General features: G+C 35.0%; 1 protein-coding gene across 8 annotated transcripts in view; it reads left to right on the top strand.

Annotated features, from left to right (window-relative positions):
• The window catches only part of LOC123670925 (protein roadkill), a 114,210-nt gene that overhangs the window by 30,512 nt on the left and 60,638 nt on the right, over positions 1 to 23,060 (top strand). For 3 of the 8 annotated variants that reach the window (XM_045604510.1, XM_045604512.1, XM_045604511.1), the window contains one exon: positions 14,792 to 14,860. The exons of the other annotated variants lie outside the window; for them this stretch is intronic. In XM_045604510.1, the coding sequence (XP_045460466.1) occupies positions 14,792 to 14,860 (69 nt within the window). The remainder of the gene's footprint in view (positions 1 to 14,791; positions 14,861 to 23,060) is intronic. 8 annotated transcript variants of the gene reach the window in all.

Raw genomic sequence — 23,060 nt, 5'->3', positions numbered from 1 at the left:
AATGCGTAATTATAAATTATTTCAAAATTCGAAACGTTAGATCAAATTCAAATTCCGTAATCTGTCAATATTTGTAACAGTCACACCAACTGCCAAGATACAATACAAAAGACATTAGGATGTATAACCTGAAGTTTCCATTGGATTTCGACAAAATCTCTCAAAAATTGACAAAAATAGACAAAATATCGTGTCATACTCGTTGCACTCATGCGTTCGAAAACTCGCTCCTTTGTCGCCTGTTTTCGAATTTCGCATTCGTGTTGGAATTGCCTTCTGTAACGAGAAGTAGTCGGTTATTTCTCTGTTTCAGTCGAGTTTTGTGGAATATTGTCGAAATTAGGTGCCCATTCTGCAACTTATTTTAGAATAATAGGCCTCGTAATAGGCCAATTGAAAAGTCCCCGGTCTTCAATAGTAAAACACATTTTTTTGGCAAAATTCGATTTTATTATTCAACATAGTTGCCTTCGAGGGCGATACAGTGATTATAGCGATCTTTTCGATACCATTTTTGTAGTACGATTTGTCTTTCGCTTCAAAATAGGCCTTAGTTTCGGCGATTACTTCTTCATTGGCGCTAAATTTCATTCCAGCGAGTATTTTTCTGAGGTCTGAGAACAGTAAAAGTCGCTGGGGACAGATCTGGCGAATACGGTGAATGCCGAATTCATGCAATTTTGCCATTGTTTTCATTGATTTAAGACACGGCGCATTGTCTTGATGAAACAGCACCTTTTTTTCTTCAAATGGGGCTGTTTTTTCAAAGATTTCATCCTTTGAACGATCCAATAACGCTATATAATAATCGCTGTTGATGGTCTGGCACTTTTGGATGTAATCAATGAAAATTATACCTTGCGCATCTCACAATACTGATACCACAACCTTGCCAGCTGAATATTATGTTTTTCCTCGCTTTGGATTCGGTTTATTGTGTGCACTCAGCTGACTGTAAATTGGACTCCGGAGTGAAATGATGGAGCCCTGTTCACAATGTCTGCTATGTCAATCAACTTCACTTTAGGGTCATTCAAAATTATTTTGTGAACTTTTTCGATTTTTTCGTCGGTGACAGCCTCTTTTCGGCGTTCACTGCGTTCGCCGTCTTCAGTGCTCATTTCATCACGTTTAAACATAGCATACCAATCAATGATGGTTGATTTTCCTGGTGCAGACCCCGGAAACTCTTCATCAAGCCAAGATTTTGCTTCAACTGCATTTTTTCCCTTTAAAAAGCAATATTTTAGCAGCACACGAAATTTTTTTCCATCTTTCCATCTCCACAAACCAATAAACTAAATGGTCGGACTGCTGACAAATTTTGACACGTATTGTTTGAAGGTTGGTACCTACTAAATAAAAACCATTTGGATTTAATACTAGCACCGCCATCTATGCATCAGACCGGGTACTTTTCAATTGGACTAATATTTCAGTTAGGAAAACACTGCAAATTTTACAATATGATTATCATTTCCCATTTCAACGCAAAATATCACGACTTCACTGCTTTTTTCAAATTAATTTTTCGCAAATTTTATACATATATCAAGCATTCTTTTTCCATATTTGCATACGTATTTCAAGCTTCTTATATTGCAAATAATCCGGTCTGCACACATAACCATAATGCTTTCATCGACATCCAATACAGTATTTGCGGTGGACTAAAAAACGCCACTCGAAAGTCCGCCAAGTACTCTCAACGGTGATTCAGATGAAAATTTCAATGAAATTTCTCCGCCGTCTTCGATGTTCGGTCAATTTATTCAATGGATTTATGGAGCGAAGTGTGTGCCAGAGCGATTAATGAAGTTTACCTCACGAATTTTTTCAATGACCTCATAATATTCGTAATTGAAAATTATGAGCACAGTGTCACACACTGCTCCTAGATTTTGATGACGGTCAATAGAGACAGAAGGTCGAATTTCCATGATTTCGAGTGGGGTGATGTTCCCAATTGTTCTCGGGTAATGACAAATGTAGAAACGCACTCGTTACTTTGTTTATATTTGCTTGATGGATATTGAGAAACATTACTAAATACGCAATGCGAAGGCGAAAATGAGAGAAATAATGATCGTTTTCGGGCTGTTGAATATTGTTATTTCAGTTCATTTTTTTTTATTCTCAGGAGACCAGAGAACAGAAAACGAATATTTTCGTACTGGTTTGAATCCTGAGATAAAAGATTTCACCACGGAACTCTTAAAAATAAGTATTTTCAGGGGAAAACATTTTATTTATTCTCGTCGTCATATATTAGGCCAATTGAAAAGTCCCCGGTCTGATGCACAGATGGCGGTGCTAGTATTAAATCCATATGATTTTTAATAAGTACTAACCTTCAAACGATACGTATAAAAATTTGACAGCAGTCCGACCATTAGTTTGTAAGATATTGCGTTGTGAGTGTAGCCATCTTTTGTCATTTAAAAAAAGATGGGATGCGCTGATAAAATATTGCTTTTCGAAGGAAAAAAATACAGTTGAAGAAAAATCTTGGCTTGATGAAGGGTTTCCGGGGTCTGCGCCAGGAAAATCAACCATCATTGGTTGGTATACTAAGTTTAAAACGTGAACAAATGAGCACCGAAGACGGCGAACGCAGTGGACGCCCAAAAGAAGCTGTCACCAACGAAAAAATTAAAAAAGTTCACGAAATTATTTTGAATGACCGTGAAGTGAAATTGATCGAGGTAGCAGACAGACATTGCGAAGATATCATCTGAACGTGTACATCATATCATTCACGAATATTTGTACATGAGAATAAGTGCAATAAATCTGAATTTTTGCGTCGATATGTGACAATGGATGAAACATGGCTCCATCCATTTCACTCCTGGGTCCAATCGACACTCAGCTGAATGGTCTGCACACGATGAACCGAATCCAAAGCGATGAAAAACAACAGTCAGCTGACAAGGTTATGGCATCAGAATTTTGGGATGCGCAAGGTATAATATTCATTGAATACCTTCAAAAGGGACAGACCATCAACACTGATTATTATATAGCGTTATTGGATCGTTTTAAGGATGAAATCGTTAAAAAGCTGCCCCATTTGAAGAAAAAAAGGTGCTCTTTCATCAAGACAATGCGCCGTGTCACAAATCAATGAAAACAATGCATCCAATTCTATAACTCAAATAAAAACGAACGAATCGAATCGTAATCTGAGAAGTCGGAATGATTCACTTTCATCGCGTCCAAATTTGTAATTCTGTATTCAATTCTTCTCTTATCGTCAAATGTAATATCTATAGTAATTCTACTCAAGTTACAGAATACCAATTCGAAACTATTTCGGTGAATTTCTTTTCTATTCATACCATTTCTATTCGATTCGAAGTTGCAGAATAGGGCTGAATGGCAAAATTGCATGAATTGGGCTTCGAATCGCTTCTGCATCCACCGTATTCGCCAGATCTGGTCCCCAGCCACATTTTCCTGTTCTCAGACATCAAAAGAATGCTCGCTGGAAAGAAATTTAGCGCCAATGAAGAAGTAATCGCCGTAAGTGAGGCCTATTTCGAAGCGAAAGACAAATCGTACTACAAAAATGGTATCGAAAAGTTGGAAGATCGCTATAATCGCTGTATCGCCCTCGAAGGCAACTATGTTGAATGATAAAATCAAATTTTGCCAAAAAGTAGACCGGGGACTTCTCACTTGGCCTCTTAGTTTCGGTGCCTGTTGGGCTGCGACCGCTCTGCGCTCGAACAGGCGGATCGGATCTCGGTCGGCCGATTTTCGGCTTCGATTTGGGTCAAATTCCGGCCGGATCCGCTTTAACCGTGTTATCCCCGCGACTCTCCGAATTGTATGCGTGCGTGTTGCGTGTGTCCGTTTCGCGGGCCCCCTTCCGTCCTTCGCTAACTTATCATCTCCCCCGATCGCTTTTCGGCAGTGCGTAAATATGTGTACGTTCTCTCACCGCGGGTTGGCCGACATTTCGCCGTTCTCGCTTCGCATCAATTAGTGATAGATCAGGGTCGCGCGTGGTCCATGGAAGCGAAAGAAAGCGTTACTTCCTCGGAAATGACCGACCTAGTGACAATTATTATGCTAGCGTCGAAAGTTTGGGATAATGGGATCGAACCACCATTATTAATAACTGCATTATTAGCATTAAAAAGGTCTATTATAGGTACAGGGTTATTTATTAAAGATTGATCATTAGGCTCATGCCAAACTCAATTGGAACATTCAATATTCTCAACATTGTAAGTGTACGGTAATAGGTTTATTTTTTCACGCCTATTGAAGCGATATAAAGCATTGCCTCCTGAAATAATCGACTTGGGGGAAAATTCTACTAGCGTCGAACGCTAGGGACATTATGATCGAGATCGAGCCTCCATAATCAATAAACTGCTCATGAGCATTAACAATATCTATTGTAAGTAAAGAGTTATTCAGTAAAGGATGATCATTAGGCGTTTTCGAAAAATCCAATGCAATTCAGTTCTTATAATTGACATGTGATGAATTTTGCACGTAACATTGTGTGAATTAATATTACTTTCCTCCCCTTCCAAACTGGAGTATTCAATATCTTCAAAATTTTAAGTTTAGGTTGACGTCCATGGAAGCGAAATAAAGCATTGCCTCCTGATATAATCGACCTAGTGAAAATTCTACTAGCGTCGAAAGTTCGGATTAAAATATGATCGAGCCTCCATAAGTAATTAACTTCTCGTGAGGAATGAAAATTTTTGTTTTAGGTACACGATTATTCACTTAAGGTGTATCATTAAGCGTTTCTGAAGAACCCAATGCAATTCAGATTTGATAATTGTTATGTGAGGTATTTTGCTCTTAAAATTGTGTTAACTAATATTACTATAGCAATAGTTCCTAAGCAAACTCGATTGGAGCATTCAACATCCTCAACATGTCAAGTGTAGGTTTAGTGTTGACGTCCATTTAAGCTAAATAAAGCATTGCCTCCAGAATTAATAGACCTAGGGAAAATTCTACTAGCGTTGAAAGTTAGGGATATTAGCATCGAGCCTCCATAATTAATATACTGCTCATGAGCATTAACAATATCTATTGTAAGTAAAGAGTTATTCACTAAAGGATGATCATTAGGCGTTTTGAAGAATCCAATGCAATTCAGTTCTTATAATTGACATGTGATGAATTTTGTAAAATTGTGTGAATTAATATTACTAACTTCCCTACCAAACTGGAGTATTCAATATCTTCAAAATTTTAAGTTTAGGTTGACGTCCATGGAAGCGAAATAAAGCATTGCCTCCAGAATTAATAGACCTAGGGAAAATTCTACTAGCGTTGAAAGTTAGGGATATTAGCATCGAGCCTCCATAATTAATATACTGCTCATGAGCATTAACAATATCTATTGTAAGTAAAGAGTTATTCACTAAAGGATGATCATTAGGCGTTTTGAAGAATCCAATGCAATTCAGTTCTTATAATTGACATGTGATGAATTTTGCACGTAACATTGTGTGAATTAATATTACTTTCCTCCCCTTCCAAACTGGAGTATTCAATATCTTCAAAATTTTAAGTTTAGGTTGACGTCCATGGAAGCGAAATAAAGCATTGCCTCCTGATATAATCCACCTAGTGAAAATTCTACTAGCGTCGAAAGTTCGGGATAATATGATCGAGCCACCATAAGTAATTAACTTCTCGTGAGGAATAAAAATTCCTGTTTTAGGTACACGATTATTCACCTAAGGTATATCATTTGGCGTTTCTGAAGAACCCAATGCAATTCAGATTGTATAATTGTTATGTCAGGTATTTTGCTCTTAAAATTGTGTTAACTAATATTACTATAGCAATAGTTCCTAACCGAACTCGATTGGAGCATTCAACATCCTCAAAATGTCAAGTGTAGGTTTGGTGTTGACGTCCATGTAAGCTAAATGAAGCATTGCCTCCAGAATTAATCGATCTAGTGAAAATTCTACTAGCGTCGAAAGTTAGGGATAATATGATCGAGCCTCCATAATTAATAAACTGCTCGTGAGCATAAACAATATCTATTGTAAGTTCATTGAAGGTTGATCATTAGGCGTTCCTGAAGAACTTAATTCAATTCAGTTCTGAAAATTGTCATGTAATGATTTGACACGTAAAATTGTGCAAATATTAATATTACTATACTTCCTAACCAAAGTCACTTGGGGCATTCAATATCCTCAAAATTTTGAGTAATCATTTCCATTAAACTAGTACCAAGAAGATGAATATTTGTTAATTACCTGATTTATCGATATTATATGCGACCTAATGTATAATAATTTCGAAATACCTACCGTATTATTAAAAAATTGTTATAATCGAACATTTGTGTACATTTGATGTTTTTCTTCTTTATCTATATTTATCATCTTTTTTCCTCTGTCTACATATTTTGGAGATGTATCCATTATTATATTCTATCATACATTACTATCGATTAAAAATAAAGGTTTTCACGGTTTTTTTAAAATGCATATTTTGACAATTTTCAAACATTTTTCTTGCATAATTCAAAGTTTTTATGCTGCATATAATCAGGTCCCTATTTATGAGGGTATCATTCTTGGCCACACCAATTTCCCTTCACTTCAATTCCATTTCCACGTCCGCTTCACCGCTAACGCTTCTCCCTGGTGTAAAACCGATACGAGGGCACCACCTTTTTATAGTTGAAAAATTTGTCGACTACATTATCTAGGTCAATCCCGCTGTTCGCCGCGTTTCTTCTCGGACGACCTGTAGATGCGTTCCATCGGAGGAAGTCATTTTCAGGCATCGACCGGATCATGCCCGAAATTCACCACGGCAACGTGGCGCGCGCGAAAGATGCCTCGATCTCAGGCACCCTCTCACGCTGCTCGACCTCTCCAACCCCATCCAGAGACGAAGGCTGCACCCTCGGAACCTCCGCGCCGGAAACGTCGTTATCGGCGAGAGGAGAGATCTCTACGTGGGGGATCCGCGACAGCGTTGCCGCGACAGCGTTGCCGCGTCTACGGTTCCGATAACGTGGGAAGGGGGCAAAAACAGGGGTTTTTAGGCATTTGCGTGCCCCTTCACGCTTGAATGCCACCTTGAAAATTTTGACTCGCCGCGCCGGGTGTGTAATAAGGGTGGTCGCCCATCCAGATGTTGATCTAGCCCGAAGCTGGTTTTTTAAATTAGAAAGGATTAGTCAAAAAGCTCCATTTTACCCACTTTAATGTATTCCTTCAAATTTTTCGCCAAAATTGAATAAGAATATCTCGATTTTAAGACCTCAAATTATAGTAATTTACGTAACAAGTCCGGAAAATAGGGTTTTTTTGGACGAATAGACAAAATTCCAGGACGAGCGTAAGCGAGTCCTGGAAGTCTGTGAGTCCAAAAAAACCATTTTCGGGCGTGTTGCGTACAATATTTTTTCGGCAACCATGTAAAATAACACTATCGCTGCTGCTTTCCATATTTTATTGCGATTGCGATAAAAAAACATGCAAATTTTTGACAACTAATTTCATATGAACTGTCAGCCGTTACCTCGGTTGCTATGAATTCTATGATTCTTTTCCGGCCTAGTCCGGGAAGTACGTACTTTCCGGACTAGGCCGGGAAATGCAACTTTCTCAGAGAAAAAGCGTCCGGGAAGTGAGCACTTCCCGGACGGTTGCCGAAAAAAATATTTACTTACGCATATACATACATATCACAGAACATATTATTTCGTTTATCTTATAACATTTTTGTAGTTGCTACTTTATATTGAGTGCACCTACAGTTTTTGAAATATATGTTTCGATTTTTCATAAGTTGGAAGGATTTTTGGAAAAACCAAATGACTCCGAAGTGAATGAATTCATTTGAATGAGATTTTGATTGATTCTGATTGAATCCTTGAAGAATGAAGGTAAGTAGTGACCCTTTGGTAATCATTGAGAACTCCCAATGTTTATCATAAAGTCAGTAGTAACCTTCATTCTATTAGGATTCACTTTAAAAATCTCATTTGAATAAATTAATAGATTATGAAGTTTTTCCAAAGATCCTTCAATTTATGAAAAAATGAAATATGTCTAAAAGGGTAAGTTTTAAAATATGAAACGTTGAATAAACTTGGGTTCATTTATTCCATGCAATCTGAAAATTCAATATAAAATACGATAAAATAGGAAAAAACATGTTAGGTCGTAATTTGAGAATGAAGCACAAATGGCGCCTATAATGATACTGTGTCGAAAAAAAATTCAAAAATTTCAGCGTTTTACCGTAAAAGAGCGTCAATGGTGGAATTTGAAATCGTTCGAGGAAATATTTTCACAGTTTACGTTTAGAGTTATTGACTTGACATTTGGTACAAAAATGTGTTGCTGTATCGCATTGATCCACTAGCTAGAGAATACGTTCAATGAATTTTTGAAACAAAAATACATGGAAACAAATTTTAAAACTTTTATTTTTTAGTAAATTAGCAAGACATAGGTATCATGAAATTGCTACGATCATAGCGTCCGGCAACTTGTAGTTCCAAAATTTTTACTAGAATTAATTCAAATACTTGAAATAACAAGAATCCGTCATAATTTGTTAATAGCGCTACTTATTATAGTTGACTTAACGAAACTCAACTAATATTCTCAAGATTGGCAAAACAAAATCTACACAGTGCATACACCAGGTTTTTAAACATCTTACTTAAGGTGCTTCGAGCTTTATTGAGAAATGAACACAAATAGATTTAGTGTCATCACCCAAAAGAATATTGAACATTAAAATTGTTGAAATAAAATAATATTCCGAAATTTTATTCGATAATCCTCTCAAATACAACTCGTTCTTCAAATTTTATCAGATAATTTTTTATTTTCATCAATCAAACTTGTTTATTCGACGCAAACGATTCAAACGAACTGAATTTAGACTAAATCACTCGTCCTAATCGACTCGTGATTTCATCAACAGGTTTGTTGTATTATTTTTGCCAAATAAATAAGTTCTCGTGGAAAATAAAAAAAATTTGAAGCACTTGTGGTATTACCTTTGATTATTTTTTCACATGTCAGAATGCGACATTTTGGTGATTTCAACTAATAACAATGTATTATTCCAACCACTCATTCGGGATTATACTGATAATACTACCTCCTTATCGATACTACCTTGTTTACATTGAAACGTCAAAATTTTACTTTGAATTCGTAATTATTGACAGCTTAAAGTGCATTATTGAGAAATGAACACAGTGCCATCACCCATTAAAATATTGAACATTCAAATTGTTGAAAACAATAATCCTCTCAAATACAACTCGTTCTTCAAATTGTATCAAATAATTTTTTATTTTCTTCACGAAAACTTGTTTATTTGAGGCAATAATATTCAAACAAGCGGACTCGTGATTTTATCAATCGGTTTGTTTTCATGTGTTTGCCAAATAAACAAGTTTGAGTGGAGAAAATAAAAAATTATCGATAAAATTTGAAGCACTCGTGGTATAACCTTTGATAATTTCATGTTTTTTGCATCGCTCGTCGAGATATTTCGCGTTGAAAGTGAAAATAATAAACCATAGTGTACAATTTGAGGTGTTTTATAATTTTCCCTGATGACCCTAATACGAGAAACGAACCAAAACAAAGCCCACCTTTGATTTATCGACGGTAAAGTGTCAAAACCGTCAGGGCGAATTCCGCGTAGCGATAATAAATTTATCGCCGAAGAAAAATCGTCGGAAACCCGATAGATAGGCCGTGAGTCGAAGGGGGTGGTGATGTTGTCTCTCCTCTACGTTCACGGTTCAATTTTCGAGATTAGGGCGCTCCATACGAGGGAGTCTCGAAGTCCGCCTGAATCCGAAAAAAAAAAATCCGCCCTCCCCAAGTCGCATCTGTCAGCTCGCCCCGTTTCGTTTCCCAACCCGAGGGCGACTTCCAGGATGCTCGTCGGAGCTCTCTCCCTTCGGAAGGGGGGCTTTATCGACCGGTGGTGCCGCCGCCGCTGGTCCCGCTCCAACAGGGGGAGTTCGCCGTTTTTGATTTCGACCCGATGTTTTTCCGTTTTGGCGCGCTCGTAGAGTAATAAACGTAGATAGAGGGAGTATACGCAATTTTTACATGTCCCCAACATGGTTAGATTACGTTGCCGGATTGTGATATATTTTCAAGCCCACAATTTTACTACATCGTTATTAATGTATTTTATATTGAATGAAATATATTTATTTGAGTGATTCCCGATTGAATATGCAAATTTCAATATTTGGAATCCGATATTTTTCCTAATTGTCGTATTTATAATATGCAGAATATTTATTATTTTCTGTATCTATCTGCTGACATCCAAGGTTTGGCAACTTTTGCTCTCCTAGTTTCATCGGTTGTTTCACGTCGTTTGGCGCGCTTGAAGTTTGTTTTCTGAATTTCTGATATATTCAGGTATTTATTTCAATATATTTTGAGTCAATATGAAACGTTGATTCACTATGGGACATAAGAAGTGCGATCTTTGTGGGGAAACTCTCGAATTGAGTGAAATATCGTATCACTGATATGTTTTCGTTTCCGCGCGCTTCATGTCAAATTTGATAGTTAATGTTGGGGACAAAAATTGCTTACTGAAATGACATGCTCCCTCTATCCATGTTTATTACTCTGAAGGCGTTAAAATCTTGAATAAGATACTCATAACTTAATCCAATTGCGTTTCAAACGTCACCGTCAGGTTAAACTGGCCGGTAAACTCCCAGATAATTAGCACCTAGATCGAGTGGCTGATACAGTTTTATCCCGTAGATAACCCAATCGAATATATCTTGACAAGGCGGGAATATCTCATTGTTTCTTGTAATACAATTTGTGGGAACAATGGACCTTTTTGAATTCTTAGAAGGTGAATTTGACAGTTTGCTTGCATCTTTACCACTACCACGAAATCAAATATTGAGTTGATCATTTTGTGTTTCACATGTGATGGGTAGGTTAGTTTATGGCGATAATATTTCATTGTTTCTTGAAATGTGATTTATGTGAACAACGAACCTTTTTGAATTTTTAGAAGACGAATTTGACGATTTGCTTGCAGCTATATCGCTCTTACGCGAAATTAGGAGTCGAGTTGATCATTTTGCTGAATATTTATATGGAGTGTTTGGGTCTAGATTTCTATCAGCTATTAGTGATTTCAAAATCTAAATAATAATGTCAAATATTCATGACTCACAAACTAACAGTAATAAAGGGACTTTTCTGTAAAAATATTGTATTCAGTATCATCGTTCCAATATACATATGTACACAATTTCATAATTCCAATTGTTATGATTTAAGTTTCCAAAAAATTTTTTTTTCAAATATTTCATTTCATTTTCAATAACTCATAATGCATATGAATGGTGGTAGAGATCTAGATAATCAATAACTTAGAAATTAGTATGAATTATTGAAATCCAAAACATGTCAATTTGTTAATCTAATAAATGTATTGAAATTGTCGCGTTTGTTTACGTTTTTCATTTACGTCAACGTTGTCTCATTTATTCTATTCAACATTCTCTCAACTCTCAATTTAGTTTCATATGAATACTATACAGATTGAAGTTTCGCAAAAATTGTTACAATTTCACATCGCCCCCAATTTGATGAATATATTACAGGTATTCGTCCATAGGTATTTTAAAATCGAATATATTAATGGAAGGTATTAATGTTCACTGATAATTATCAGTATTCAGTTCTATTAATGTGGGAACTGGGTGAATGCACAGACTGGTGAGCGAAGTTAGAATGAAATCAAAAAATTTTTAATTTCTCGTTGGCATAGTTTTGACGTTTATCCCCACTTATTATTTTATGTACATTGTTCTGTGTTTCTGAAGTTGAATATTCTTTGGTATAGGGATTTGCAATAGGAATGATACAATACAATTTCAAAAGGTTATAGCATTTAATTATGGCTTGCAACAATTTTCAGGAATTGAAAAGATTTGATTCATCAGAATAAGTGCCCATTTTTAAATACTGATAAAATTTAAGAAGAATTCATGAAGGTTATTATTCCGTTGATCTACTCACTATACCTATTCGTCATATTGTAGATTTAGACAGTTTTCTTGTTAGACTAGTTGATAAGAGCATTCTTCAATAAAAGATAGTTCTCTTTAATAGCCGCTTGCTAGTAAATGTATTGAAATATATACATAATGCAACCAATTCAGCCTTGATTTTATCAACCTATTCCTTTAAAAATATGTTATAATAGAAATTCTTCAAATACCAAAAAATTCTTCATTTCAATATTTAAAAATAGTACATTCATTCAATTGTATTTTTGGGAAATGATTTATTCTATTTGAACTTTTGATAATTCCCGAAGGATCAATGCGTTCTAGTAACCAGCATGTCTATAACATACCAGATTTTATGCTAATAGCTCCTACGTTTGAGCTCTGGACGTCGTACAGGTTATTTGAAATTCTAGATATTCTACAATGTGAAATTGTGAAATTTTTCTTCTAACTACTCAGCCGAATATCTTCCACATTGAGAATCTATATGCAGAAATTATTGTTTCATATGTTCAAAGATTCAGCTATGACCATGAAAATATTTTGTTGAATAAATAATCAAGCAATTCTTGTATCCACTATACAGGTGATCCAGACTTTAGTGCAATAACTTTGGCGTCAGATAGAACAACTCTTTTCATGAAAAAAAAATCATATGAACATATCCTAACTAGCTTCGTTTTTGAGATACAGGGTGTTAAAAAATAACAGATTATTGACGTACCTAATGCTCCAAATTAGGTAAGTGTCGTCTGCCAAAATTATCCATTGGCGTTAATATAGGGATGTGATGATCTTTTTCTTTTTCTCATTGAAAATCTACAGCAATGGCTTTTTTTCGGAAAAATTGTTTCTTTTTTTAAATCAACAGAGCTTCATTATCTCGAAAATGGTACATTCTGTGAGAACATTTGAGAGACCACTTTTTTAATGGGGCTCTGTTGATTTCAAAACTGAAACAATTTTTTTCAAAATAAAGACAGTGGTGTAGATTTTCGAAAAGAAATGGGTCATCGTACCCCTATGTCTACACCACTGGATAATTTTTGTAAAAGACGTTTACCTAATTCGAAACATTAAATTATCAAGACTTCGATACCTAAAAATTAAAACAATGGATGTAATAATACTAGAGTTATATGTAAAAAACTGATTTTTTTTTTCAAACTTTAACTCCCTGTTTCTCGAAAACGAAACTTGTAAGGATATGTGTTTATAGGAATTTTTTCATGAAAAGAGTTGTTTAGAATTTATTGCACTAAAATCTGGACCACCTGTGGATTTGAATCTGAAAACAACGATATGCATGATTCATTTAGCTTCATAAAACCTGCCATATAATCTTTTATTTATCGAGAGTTTTAAGTTCGAATCGTTCCATCCTTTTTTTATGTATATATACACTGTGTCCGTAAAGTATGGAATAAATTCATTTTTAGCTAAACAGCTCATTTTAAGAAATAATCCTAAAACACGTCGATATTTGATTTTAATTTACCGTATTTTAAAATAATAATCTAATATTCAGGGTGAATTACTTTCGAGTAATGACGTCACCGTCATTTTCTTTAAATGGAGCACCCCCATTTTGTCTCAATTTTCCGATTACTCTTGCTGAGCTGATTCCAAAAATGTATCACATGTTGATTCCAACTGGTACAGGGTGGACAAAAATACAATAGTTTTGTACCAAACATGTTTGGGAACAGCTCATTTTTTTTAATTTGAAAAAGTAACAAAGTACAGGGTGTTACATTCAAACCAATTGCCACTGGACAATAAGTATTTTTGAAAATATTGTTAATTCAACTAATAAAGAATGTTACGCGTTACTTTATAGCACACACAAAACTATTGTATTTTTGCCCACCTTGTACCAATTGGAATCAACATGTGATACATTTTTGGAATCAGCTCAGCTTGAGTAATCGAAAAATTGAGACAAAATGAGGTGTTCCATTTAAAAAAAAATTACGGTGACGTCATTACTCGAAAGTAATTCACTCTGTATATTAGATTATTATTTTAAAATACGGTAAATTAAAATCAAATATCGATGTGTTTCAGGATTATTTCTTAAAATGAGCTGTTTAGCTGAAAATGAATTTGTTCCATACTTTACGGACACAATGTAGATCATTCAACACAGATTATCAGAGTTTTAATAATAATTAATAGTGAATGTCAGATTGGGTATTTCTGGATTGCGGAGAAAGATCTCGAAGACCGATTTTTCAGTAAAGAACGAACGTTTTAATTCAGGTTTTCTTTCAAAAATTTGGAAAAAATTTTTGGTTTATTCATCGACAATGGGAGAATTGAAAACTTGAAGGTTAGAAGTTAATTAATTCTTGTCACAAGAAAAAAGTTAAGTAATCGATTTCGAATATATTTTGCGTTATAATTGTTTTTATTGTGAATAGTAATATTTACTATTCCGTTTTTATTTCTTGGTCTTTTTCCACAAAATTTTGAGATAAATTTAAAATTTCTTTTTTTGGTAAACTAATGTTATTTCAAATCCCGTTCAGTTTACGAGCTTTCTCCTTACATTTCATGACCAACGCCCTAAATCAAGCCCATCTTCAAAGGGCCACCTTCACAGTCGCAGGTGTAAATCTCATACTCTTTTCTCCTGTGCAGTTTTAGTACACTTGCCCTTTATTTTTATAAGGTATATACTATCAGAAAGCAATATTGTCCATTGTGAATGCCCTTGGATCGCTTTTATCGTTTTAGGTCGGGATGCAGATTTGGTACACCAGGTATTGAAGTATGCACTTTTCGAGTGGCGGATTCCAACAGCAGGTAAGTTTTGAACGAACGACCGAAAATCGCAGGTAGAAAATTTGGTGTAGGGATAAAATTTCGAAGGATGCATCTGTTATTGGGGAATTTTATTGCTGAACATGGGGTTTATATATGGGAGTCGTGGGTGTGTCCCCTTGGTTTTTGGTTCGTTGATTTCAAGGATAAATCAGTTGGAACGTTCGGGGAATATAGAAATAACATCTTGTTGATGTTGGACATTTAATTTCCTTTTTTTTTTGAGATATTTTCTCTTTGAAGTTCGTTCAAATGAAGGAAATTTTAGAAAATTCAAGTGTTTCCTCAGTGTTATTGCCTCTTTTATTATATTAATATTATCACGGAATGTTGTGGAAAATAAAAAATGTTCTTTCAATTCAAATTTTATTAGGGAAGGAAATTTATTAGGAAGTAAATAATGCTTATCTTTTTGTTTGTATATTCGGCAACCGAATAAAAAAGCTATATATTAGGAAACCCTCAAACACTGCGAGTTCCTCAAAATGCTTTATATTTTCTCCAATTTCTTTTTTATTCAATCATTTTATATTCTATGGATTACACTGAACATTTTTCGACAGTTTCAAGAACCAATCAAATTTTGTCATTTCGTATCATATGAAACAATTTCACCCAATCATGTCAACATTACACTGATTATTTTTTTCACATGTCAAAATTTGACTTTTATGGCGGTTTCAACTAATAGCAATTCATTATTCCAGCCAATCATTCGGGATTGGAATGTGATAATACTAATTCCTCATCGATGATACCTTGTTTACATTGAAGAGTAAAAATTTTACTTTGAATTCGTCATTATTGACAGCTTGAAGTGCATTATTGAAAAATGAACACAAACCTATTCAGTGCCATCACTCAAGAGAATATTGAACTTTTAGATTGTTGAAAAAGTAATTTTCTCAAATGCAACTCGTTCTTCGAATTATATCAGAGATAATTTTTCATTTTCTTCACTCAAACTTGTTTATTTGTGGCAAAAACATTCAAACAAACCGAATATAGATAAAATCACTCGTCCTAACGGACTCGTGATTCTATCTATCGGTTTGTTTTCATATTTTTGCCAAATAAATAAGTTTTCCTGGAAAAGAATAAATTATCGATAATATTTGAAGCACTCGTGGTATTACCTTTGATAATATGGCTTTCTCGTCGATAATGCTTTTTATACATTGAACTTCAAAATTTTACTTCGAATTTGTTATTATTGACAGCTAAAAGTGCTTCGAGGTTTATTGAGAATTGATTCAGTGCCATCAACCAAAATAATATTGAACATATAAATTGTTGAAAAAAATTATCTTCTCAAATACAACTCTTTCTTTAAAGTTTATCAGATACCTATTTTCATCACTCCAAGTTGTTAATTTGTGGCAAAAACATTCGAAAAATCCGAATTAAGATAAAATCACGAGTTCGTTAGGACTCGTGATTTTATCATTCGCATTGTTTCCATCTTTTGCCAAATAAACAAGTTTTCGTGAAGTAAAAATTATTGATAAATTTGTTAACATTGAAATTTCATCAATCGGTTTGTTTTCATATTTTTGCCAAAAAAAAAGTTTCGTGGGAAAAAAATTATGGATAAAATTTGAAGCACTCGTGGTATTATTATCATTGATAACGTATCGTTGCAGTCTATATCATCTGTATTTTAACTTTAGCGAAGATAATGAAAATGTAGCTATAAATCCGAAATGAAGGCATTTAGGTATAGAGAACATTACAAGGGAAATATTCAGTATTTTTCGAGGATATCGAAAAAAATATATACAGAGTGATTCATGTGTAATAACAACAATAACTTTTTTCCAATCCATAATTTTACTATACCGTTATGAATGTATATTATTTTGAACGAAATATATTTATTTGATAAGAGTAATGTTTATTGACTGAATCCTACATGATGTCAGGTTAGCGAAAAGGAATAGAGTCATTCTCGAATAAATATGCAAATTTGTAAATTTGGAATCCGATATTTTTCCTAATTTTCGAATTTATATTATGCTGCTGAAATCCAATATACATAGAATTTTTGACAGGAGGGAAATATTCGATAAAATTTGAAGCACTCGTGGTATAACCTTTGATAATTTCATGTTTTTTGCCTCGCTTCTCGAGCTATTTCGCGTTGAAAGAGAAAATAATAAACCATAGTGTACAATTTGAGGTGTTTTATAATTTTCCCTGATGACCCTAATACGAGAAACGAACCAAAATAAAGCCCACCTTTGATTTATCGACGGTAAAATGTCAAAACCGTCAGGGCGAATTCCGCGTAGCGATAATAAATTTATCGCCGAAGAAAAATCGTCGGAAACCCGATAGATAGGCCGTGAGTCGAAGGGGGTGGTGATGTTGTCTCTCCTCTACGTTCACGGTTCAATTTTCGAGATTAGGGCGCTCCATACGAGGGAGTCTCGAAGTCCGCCTGAATCCGAAAAAAAAAATCCGCCCTCCCCAAGTCGCATCTGTCAGCTCGCCCCGTTTCGTTTCCCAACCCGAGGGCGACTTCCAGGATGCTCGTCGGAGCTCTCTCCCTTCGAAGGGGGGCCTTATCGACCGGTGGTGCCGCCGCTGCTGGTCCCGCTCCAACAGGGGGAGTTTGCCGTTTTTGATTTCGACCCGATGTTTTTCCGTTTTGGCGCGCTCGTAGAGTAATAAACGTAGATAGAGGGAGTATATGCAATTTTTACATGTCCCCAATATGGTTAGATTACGTTGTCGGATTGTGATATATTTTCAAGCCCACAATTTTACTACATCGTCATTAATGTATTTTATATTGAATGAAATATATTTATTTGAGTGATTCCCGATTGAATATGCAAATTTCAATATTTGGAATCCGATATTTTTCCTAATTGTCGAATTTCTAATAAGCAGAATATTCATTATTTTGTGTATCTACCTGCTGAAATCCAAGGTTTGGCAACTTTTGCTCTCCTAGTGTCATCGGTTGTTTCTCGTCGTTTGGCGAGATTGAAGTTTGTTTTCTGAATTTCTGATATATTCAGGTATTTATTTCAATATATTCTGAGTCGATATGAAAGGTTGATTCGCTATGGGACATAAGAAGTGCGTTCTTTGTGGAGAAACTCGGGAATTGAGTGAAATATCGTATCACTGATATTTTGTCATTTCCGCGCGCTCCTTGTCAAATTTGATAGTTTATGGTGGGACATTTATCACCATATATTTTGAGTAGATATGAAAGGTTGGTTCACTATGGGACATAAGAAGTGCGTTTTTCGTGGAGAAACCTGCGTTATGTAAAATTTTAAATTTCATATGGGAGACAAAATTCGCTTACTAAAAATGACGTATGCTCCCTCTACCAATGTTCATTACTGAGTGTTATATACGGACGGACATAATCGAATTTGAAGACGGATTCGTCATCGGTGAGTCGAACCCTTTTGAGACATTGTGACGAATTAAAAAAGATCATGAAATCCAACGTCGAGAACAGTAAGTCGTTTTCCTTTTGCCCGAAACATTGCATTTCCTGATTCGATATTTCAGTCGAAAATAAGTACATACAAAAAAAAATGGTGTGTTCCATTCAATCCTCGCTCTAGACAACCAGTTCACCTAATAATTCAACAAACATTGAGGTGAACAACTTATCGCCGTCACACGTCGTATACAAAACGCAGGTACGGCTAGAGAGAGACAGAGAAAGAACGGAGATGTGGGCCCGCGATCCCGCTGCCGTGGAAAGTAACACGGTGTCGTGGTTCGGTGTCATCAATATTTCGTTTTGGTCTCATGCGATGGGGGCAGATGTGCCTCGTGTCTGTGAGAGAGTCGGTACTCTGATTCACGGGGGCCGAGATCCTCGCTCTAATAACCAGCAACATCCACTCGGAGAGCCAGACTACTCGGATAACATCAACGCGGTGGCCCAGATATCGGAAAAGAAGTACGTTTTTCACTACTTCTCATTTTCGTCACGAAATATCTGAACACGTATCAAAGGACACTGCAAAATTTGAATTATTCGAGTAAATGAAATGGCTTTGAGTTATGAAATAGACAAATTCTTGACTGTACCACGTGCTGATAGTTCTGAATGTATTTTAGAATGGTGGAAGAGATGAGAACACGTTTTTCCAATCTTGGGTTAAACGGCCAGAGATGCTTATCAACGCCAGCGTCTTCAGCTTCTGTTTAAAGACAATTTTCAAGAGCTGCTCTGACTGTTACAAAAATAGCAATAGATTAGGCGAAAAATCCATTAGATGCCTGGATGGAAAGTTATGTAATCAAATAGGTGGTTGCTCAATAAATGCTATACAGGATGATTCTTGCAATACCTTGAGCAAAAACTCAGCGGTTCATGAATTAATGAGATTCTCATGAAAAAAATTGTGGCGACGAGGACTCACATTTTTCCGAATATTTCTGCAGAAAACGTTTCTTTTGGAAAAACCTTTTTCATTTTCGATTCTGCAAATACGTAATATTATAAGTTTGTTTGCGGTTTGGACCAAAAATGTACAGGCTGTTTATCAGAAGATCATGAACTTGGACAATTCAAATTCATCAAAACTCAAGATTTTCGAATTGAAACCTATATTTTTTTATTATTTTAGTCAATTCTACGTATAAAAAGAGGGGGGTTACTAAAACCGTATACCTAAAATGAATACTTTGAGAGTTATCGAAGAAGAACTTCAAATGATTAAAACCCGCAATTTATAATTGTGTGGAGTAGTCTATGACTTCCGGAAAACATAGATAGAAACCAAAACTGGATGTTTCGATAACTAGATTTGATATTTCATGAATTGTAATAAATTTTTCGTTTTGAGATAGTCGAGAAATCCATAAAGCAATATAATTGTCATTTACGCATAATTGATTAATGAAATGCTAAATTTAGTTATCGAGACATCTATCGTAGAAAAATCAAGCAATTATCCACTAAAAAAAAAGCATATTGCTGAAATTGCCATCAAAAAAGCTATCTAATGATGTAATAATATCCTGATTGTTTCATTTGAAATAAAGACGTAGTAGTCTGTTTCCGATATAACCGGAAGTTTTAAAGATCTCGAAATATTTTAAAGAGGAAGATCATTGTCTCAAACCACAACATGCAAATTTTCAGCACAAAATTATGATTAGTTTTCCATAAACATCTAATAGGCCATTTAGGTGGAACCCGTATAGAAACTAATTTTCTATATTTTGTTCTATGTTTTATAGTGATTTTAGTTGTGTTTTCATTTTAAAGTAGTTGATATTTCTAGTTCTTGTATGAAAAAAGTTTAATAATATAATATATACATATAATGATATAAAATAAGTATATTTTTATTAATGTGCACACTAAACAATAAAACTGCTATTATCAAGTAACTTAATAAAATGTACTTGATTTCTCAAATACTCGAGGAATAAATACTTGACTTGACATTGCACAAATTGAAATATCAAGTCAAGCCTTGAATCCCTAAAGCTGAAACCAAAAATTTCTTTATTGTATCGTTTGAGCCAGCGTTTCTCAAATTGAGAGAAGGAAAATAAAATAGATGAAATCCTAAAAAGAGATTCAAAAAAGTTGCCATTGAAATTTTATTTAACAATGACAAAAACATTTTAAGGACTATCTAATGGCTAACATGAGCTTGTTTCAAGGTGCACAATTTCTCTAATTTTGGTTCCATGTTGGAGATGGCCACTCTGAGTTCATTTTCTACTTCAAGTTTATTTCTGTATTTGGATTTCAAGGTAGCAAGTACAGTACCTATATCCAATTCCACAAAGACGTTGGAAAAAGCAGCAGAATCCTAAGCGATTTGTTTTTTATAAGGTAGTAGTCGTTCGAAAGCTCAGTCGTTAAAGATTTATTAACAAAGTTCAATTTTTGTAAGGTATACTTGATGAAACATCTATCAGTTGTTCTTCTTCTTCTTGTAGTGATACTCCAACAGGTATATTTTGAAATGGAATGTAATTGTGTTATTTGAATTTTTAGGAAAATTTTTCGAATTACAACAAGGGGGCGCGACGATCGAAAGTTTGAGAACCACTGATTTAAGCTTTGACACTTTTTGAGGGTTTCAATTATTGTTTTGGCCTCCAACAATTTCGAAGCTTTATTGTCGAAAATTTTGAACCAGAATGGGTTCGATTGCAGTCAATTCCGATAATCTAACAAGAATGGAGGTCAACACAGCCATTGTTCGAGGAAAAGGTGGGACGGCTCTCATTGTGGCCCGGACCAAAGGCGACCTCCAAATCCATCTTACTCGTGAGCGATAATCATTTCGATGGTTCATTATGCATAGAGCCCCAGTTTGTCGTTCCGACCGTAAAAGTAGGTAGAACTTTATTTGGGATCCGTGAACCGTGATCTCGATAGAGAGACAGAGAGAGTTGGGAACATTTCTGTGTTTCACGACCGTACACAGAATATCGACCCTTGTGAGGCCACAGAACGAGCGGCAGCCACCGAACGCAACCTCGATATCGCAACGACACGGAACGTTCCACTTTGCAGTCGCCATATTGGTGTTGGATGTCATTAATTAATCGGGAAGGGTCAGGGCTGTGCTCATTTATTCACGTAGTGAAGCAACCCTATTTTAATGCTCGAATCTGGCGTAAAATGTACCACACACAGTTATTATACCATAGAGAAAGCTTTCCGGTAAGATTGGCTGAATTCATAGAGTAATACATAGATAGAGGGAGCATATGTCATTTTCAGTAAGCGAATTTTGTCCCCAACATGAACTATCAAATTTGACATGAAGCGCGCGGAAATGAAATCGTATCAGTTATACGATATTTCACTCAATTCGCGAATTTCTCCACAAAGAACGCACTTCTTATGTCCTATAGTGAATACAAGTTTCATATTAACTCGAAATATATTGGAATAAATACCTGAATATATCTGAAATTCAAAAAACAAACAAGCGGGCCAAACGACGTGAAACACCCGATGACATTAGGAGAGCAAAAGTTGCCAAACCTTGGATTTCAGCAGGTAGATACAGAAAATAATTAATATTCTGCTTATTATAGTTTCGACAATCAAAAAAAAAATGGATTTCAAATATTCAAATTTGCATATTTAATCGGGAATCACTGAAATAAATATATTTCATTCAATATAATATACATTCATAACGATATAGTAAAGTTGTGGATTTGAAAATATATCACAATCCGACAACGTAATTTAACCATGTTGGGGGACATGTAAAAATTGCATATACTCCTTCTTCTTCCTTCTTTATCTTTATAACTCTATGGCTGCATCAGATACAATTATTGGCCTGTTTTTTGGGATAAATGTTGTTGAAATTCGGAAGCTGTATTACATAACTTAAGCAAATCGACAATGCTCGATTTTTTTGTTATAAAAATTATGAAAACACTGACTAACGACTAACGAGGGGTTTCATAAAACTTCGATTGTCTGATCAACTCGTTGATTGTGGTTGAAAATCTATGGAAGTGTTAAAAATCAACTGAAATAAAATATTGAAATGATTTGATCGAGCAAATCACCAAGATCAAAATTTTTTTAAACCCACCATAGAAGTCGGGAGTTTTTGCGCACTTGCTTATTTATGCTCCAATTGAATATCACATAATTATAGGTATACAGGATGATTTATTAGCTCACCGACAAACTTTACCATATAAAATGTCATCTAATTTTGACAAAAAACATTATTATTATTCAAGGAAATAAATGGCTTCAAGTGTTTCATTTATGTCACTTGATATGATTTATTAATAACAGAAAAGTACATTTTCGAGAAAAATCAATATTTTTTGTTGAAAAACATGGTCTTTACTGTTAATTTTTCTTAACGTAAAAACTACAGGTTAACAATTTGATTCTCTGAACAATGTCGGATTTTGTCTATTAACAAATTCAACCGTGGCATTCGAGATCTTAACCTACTCTGAAAATTGAAAAATGTCTCTTACTTCTTCCGTACGAGAGTTATCGTGTTTACGGACGGACAGCCGGCAGCACACAATACAAACTCTCACAATGACGAAATTAATTTTCGAAAAATGAGTTTATATGTGTCGATGCAACCATTCGTTAAAGGTTGCGTACGTTTTATTATAAAAGAATTTCGATGTTTCTGGTATCAAGGTGAATGTTGTTGCAGCAATTTCTGAATGTGTATTTAAC

Source organism: Harmonia axyridis, chromosome 1 (assembly GCF_914767665.1).
Source record: "Harmonia axyridis chromosome 1, icHarAxyr1.1, whole genome shotgun sequence".
Lineage (NCBI taxonomy): Eukaryota > Metazoa > Arthropoda > Insecta > Coleoptera > Coccinellidae > Harmonia > Harmonia axyridis.
This window is presented reverse-complemented; position numbering and strand designations above follow the sequence as displayed.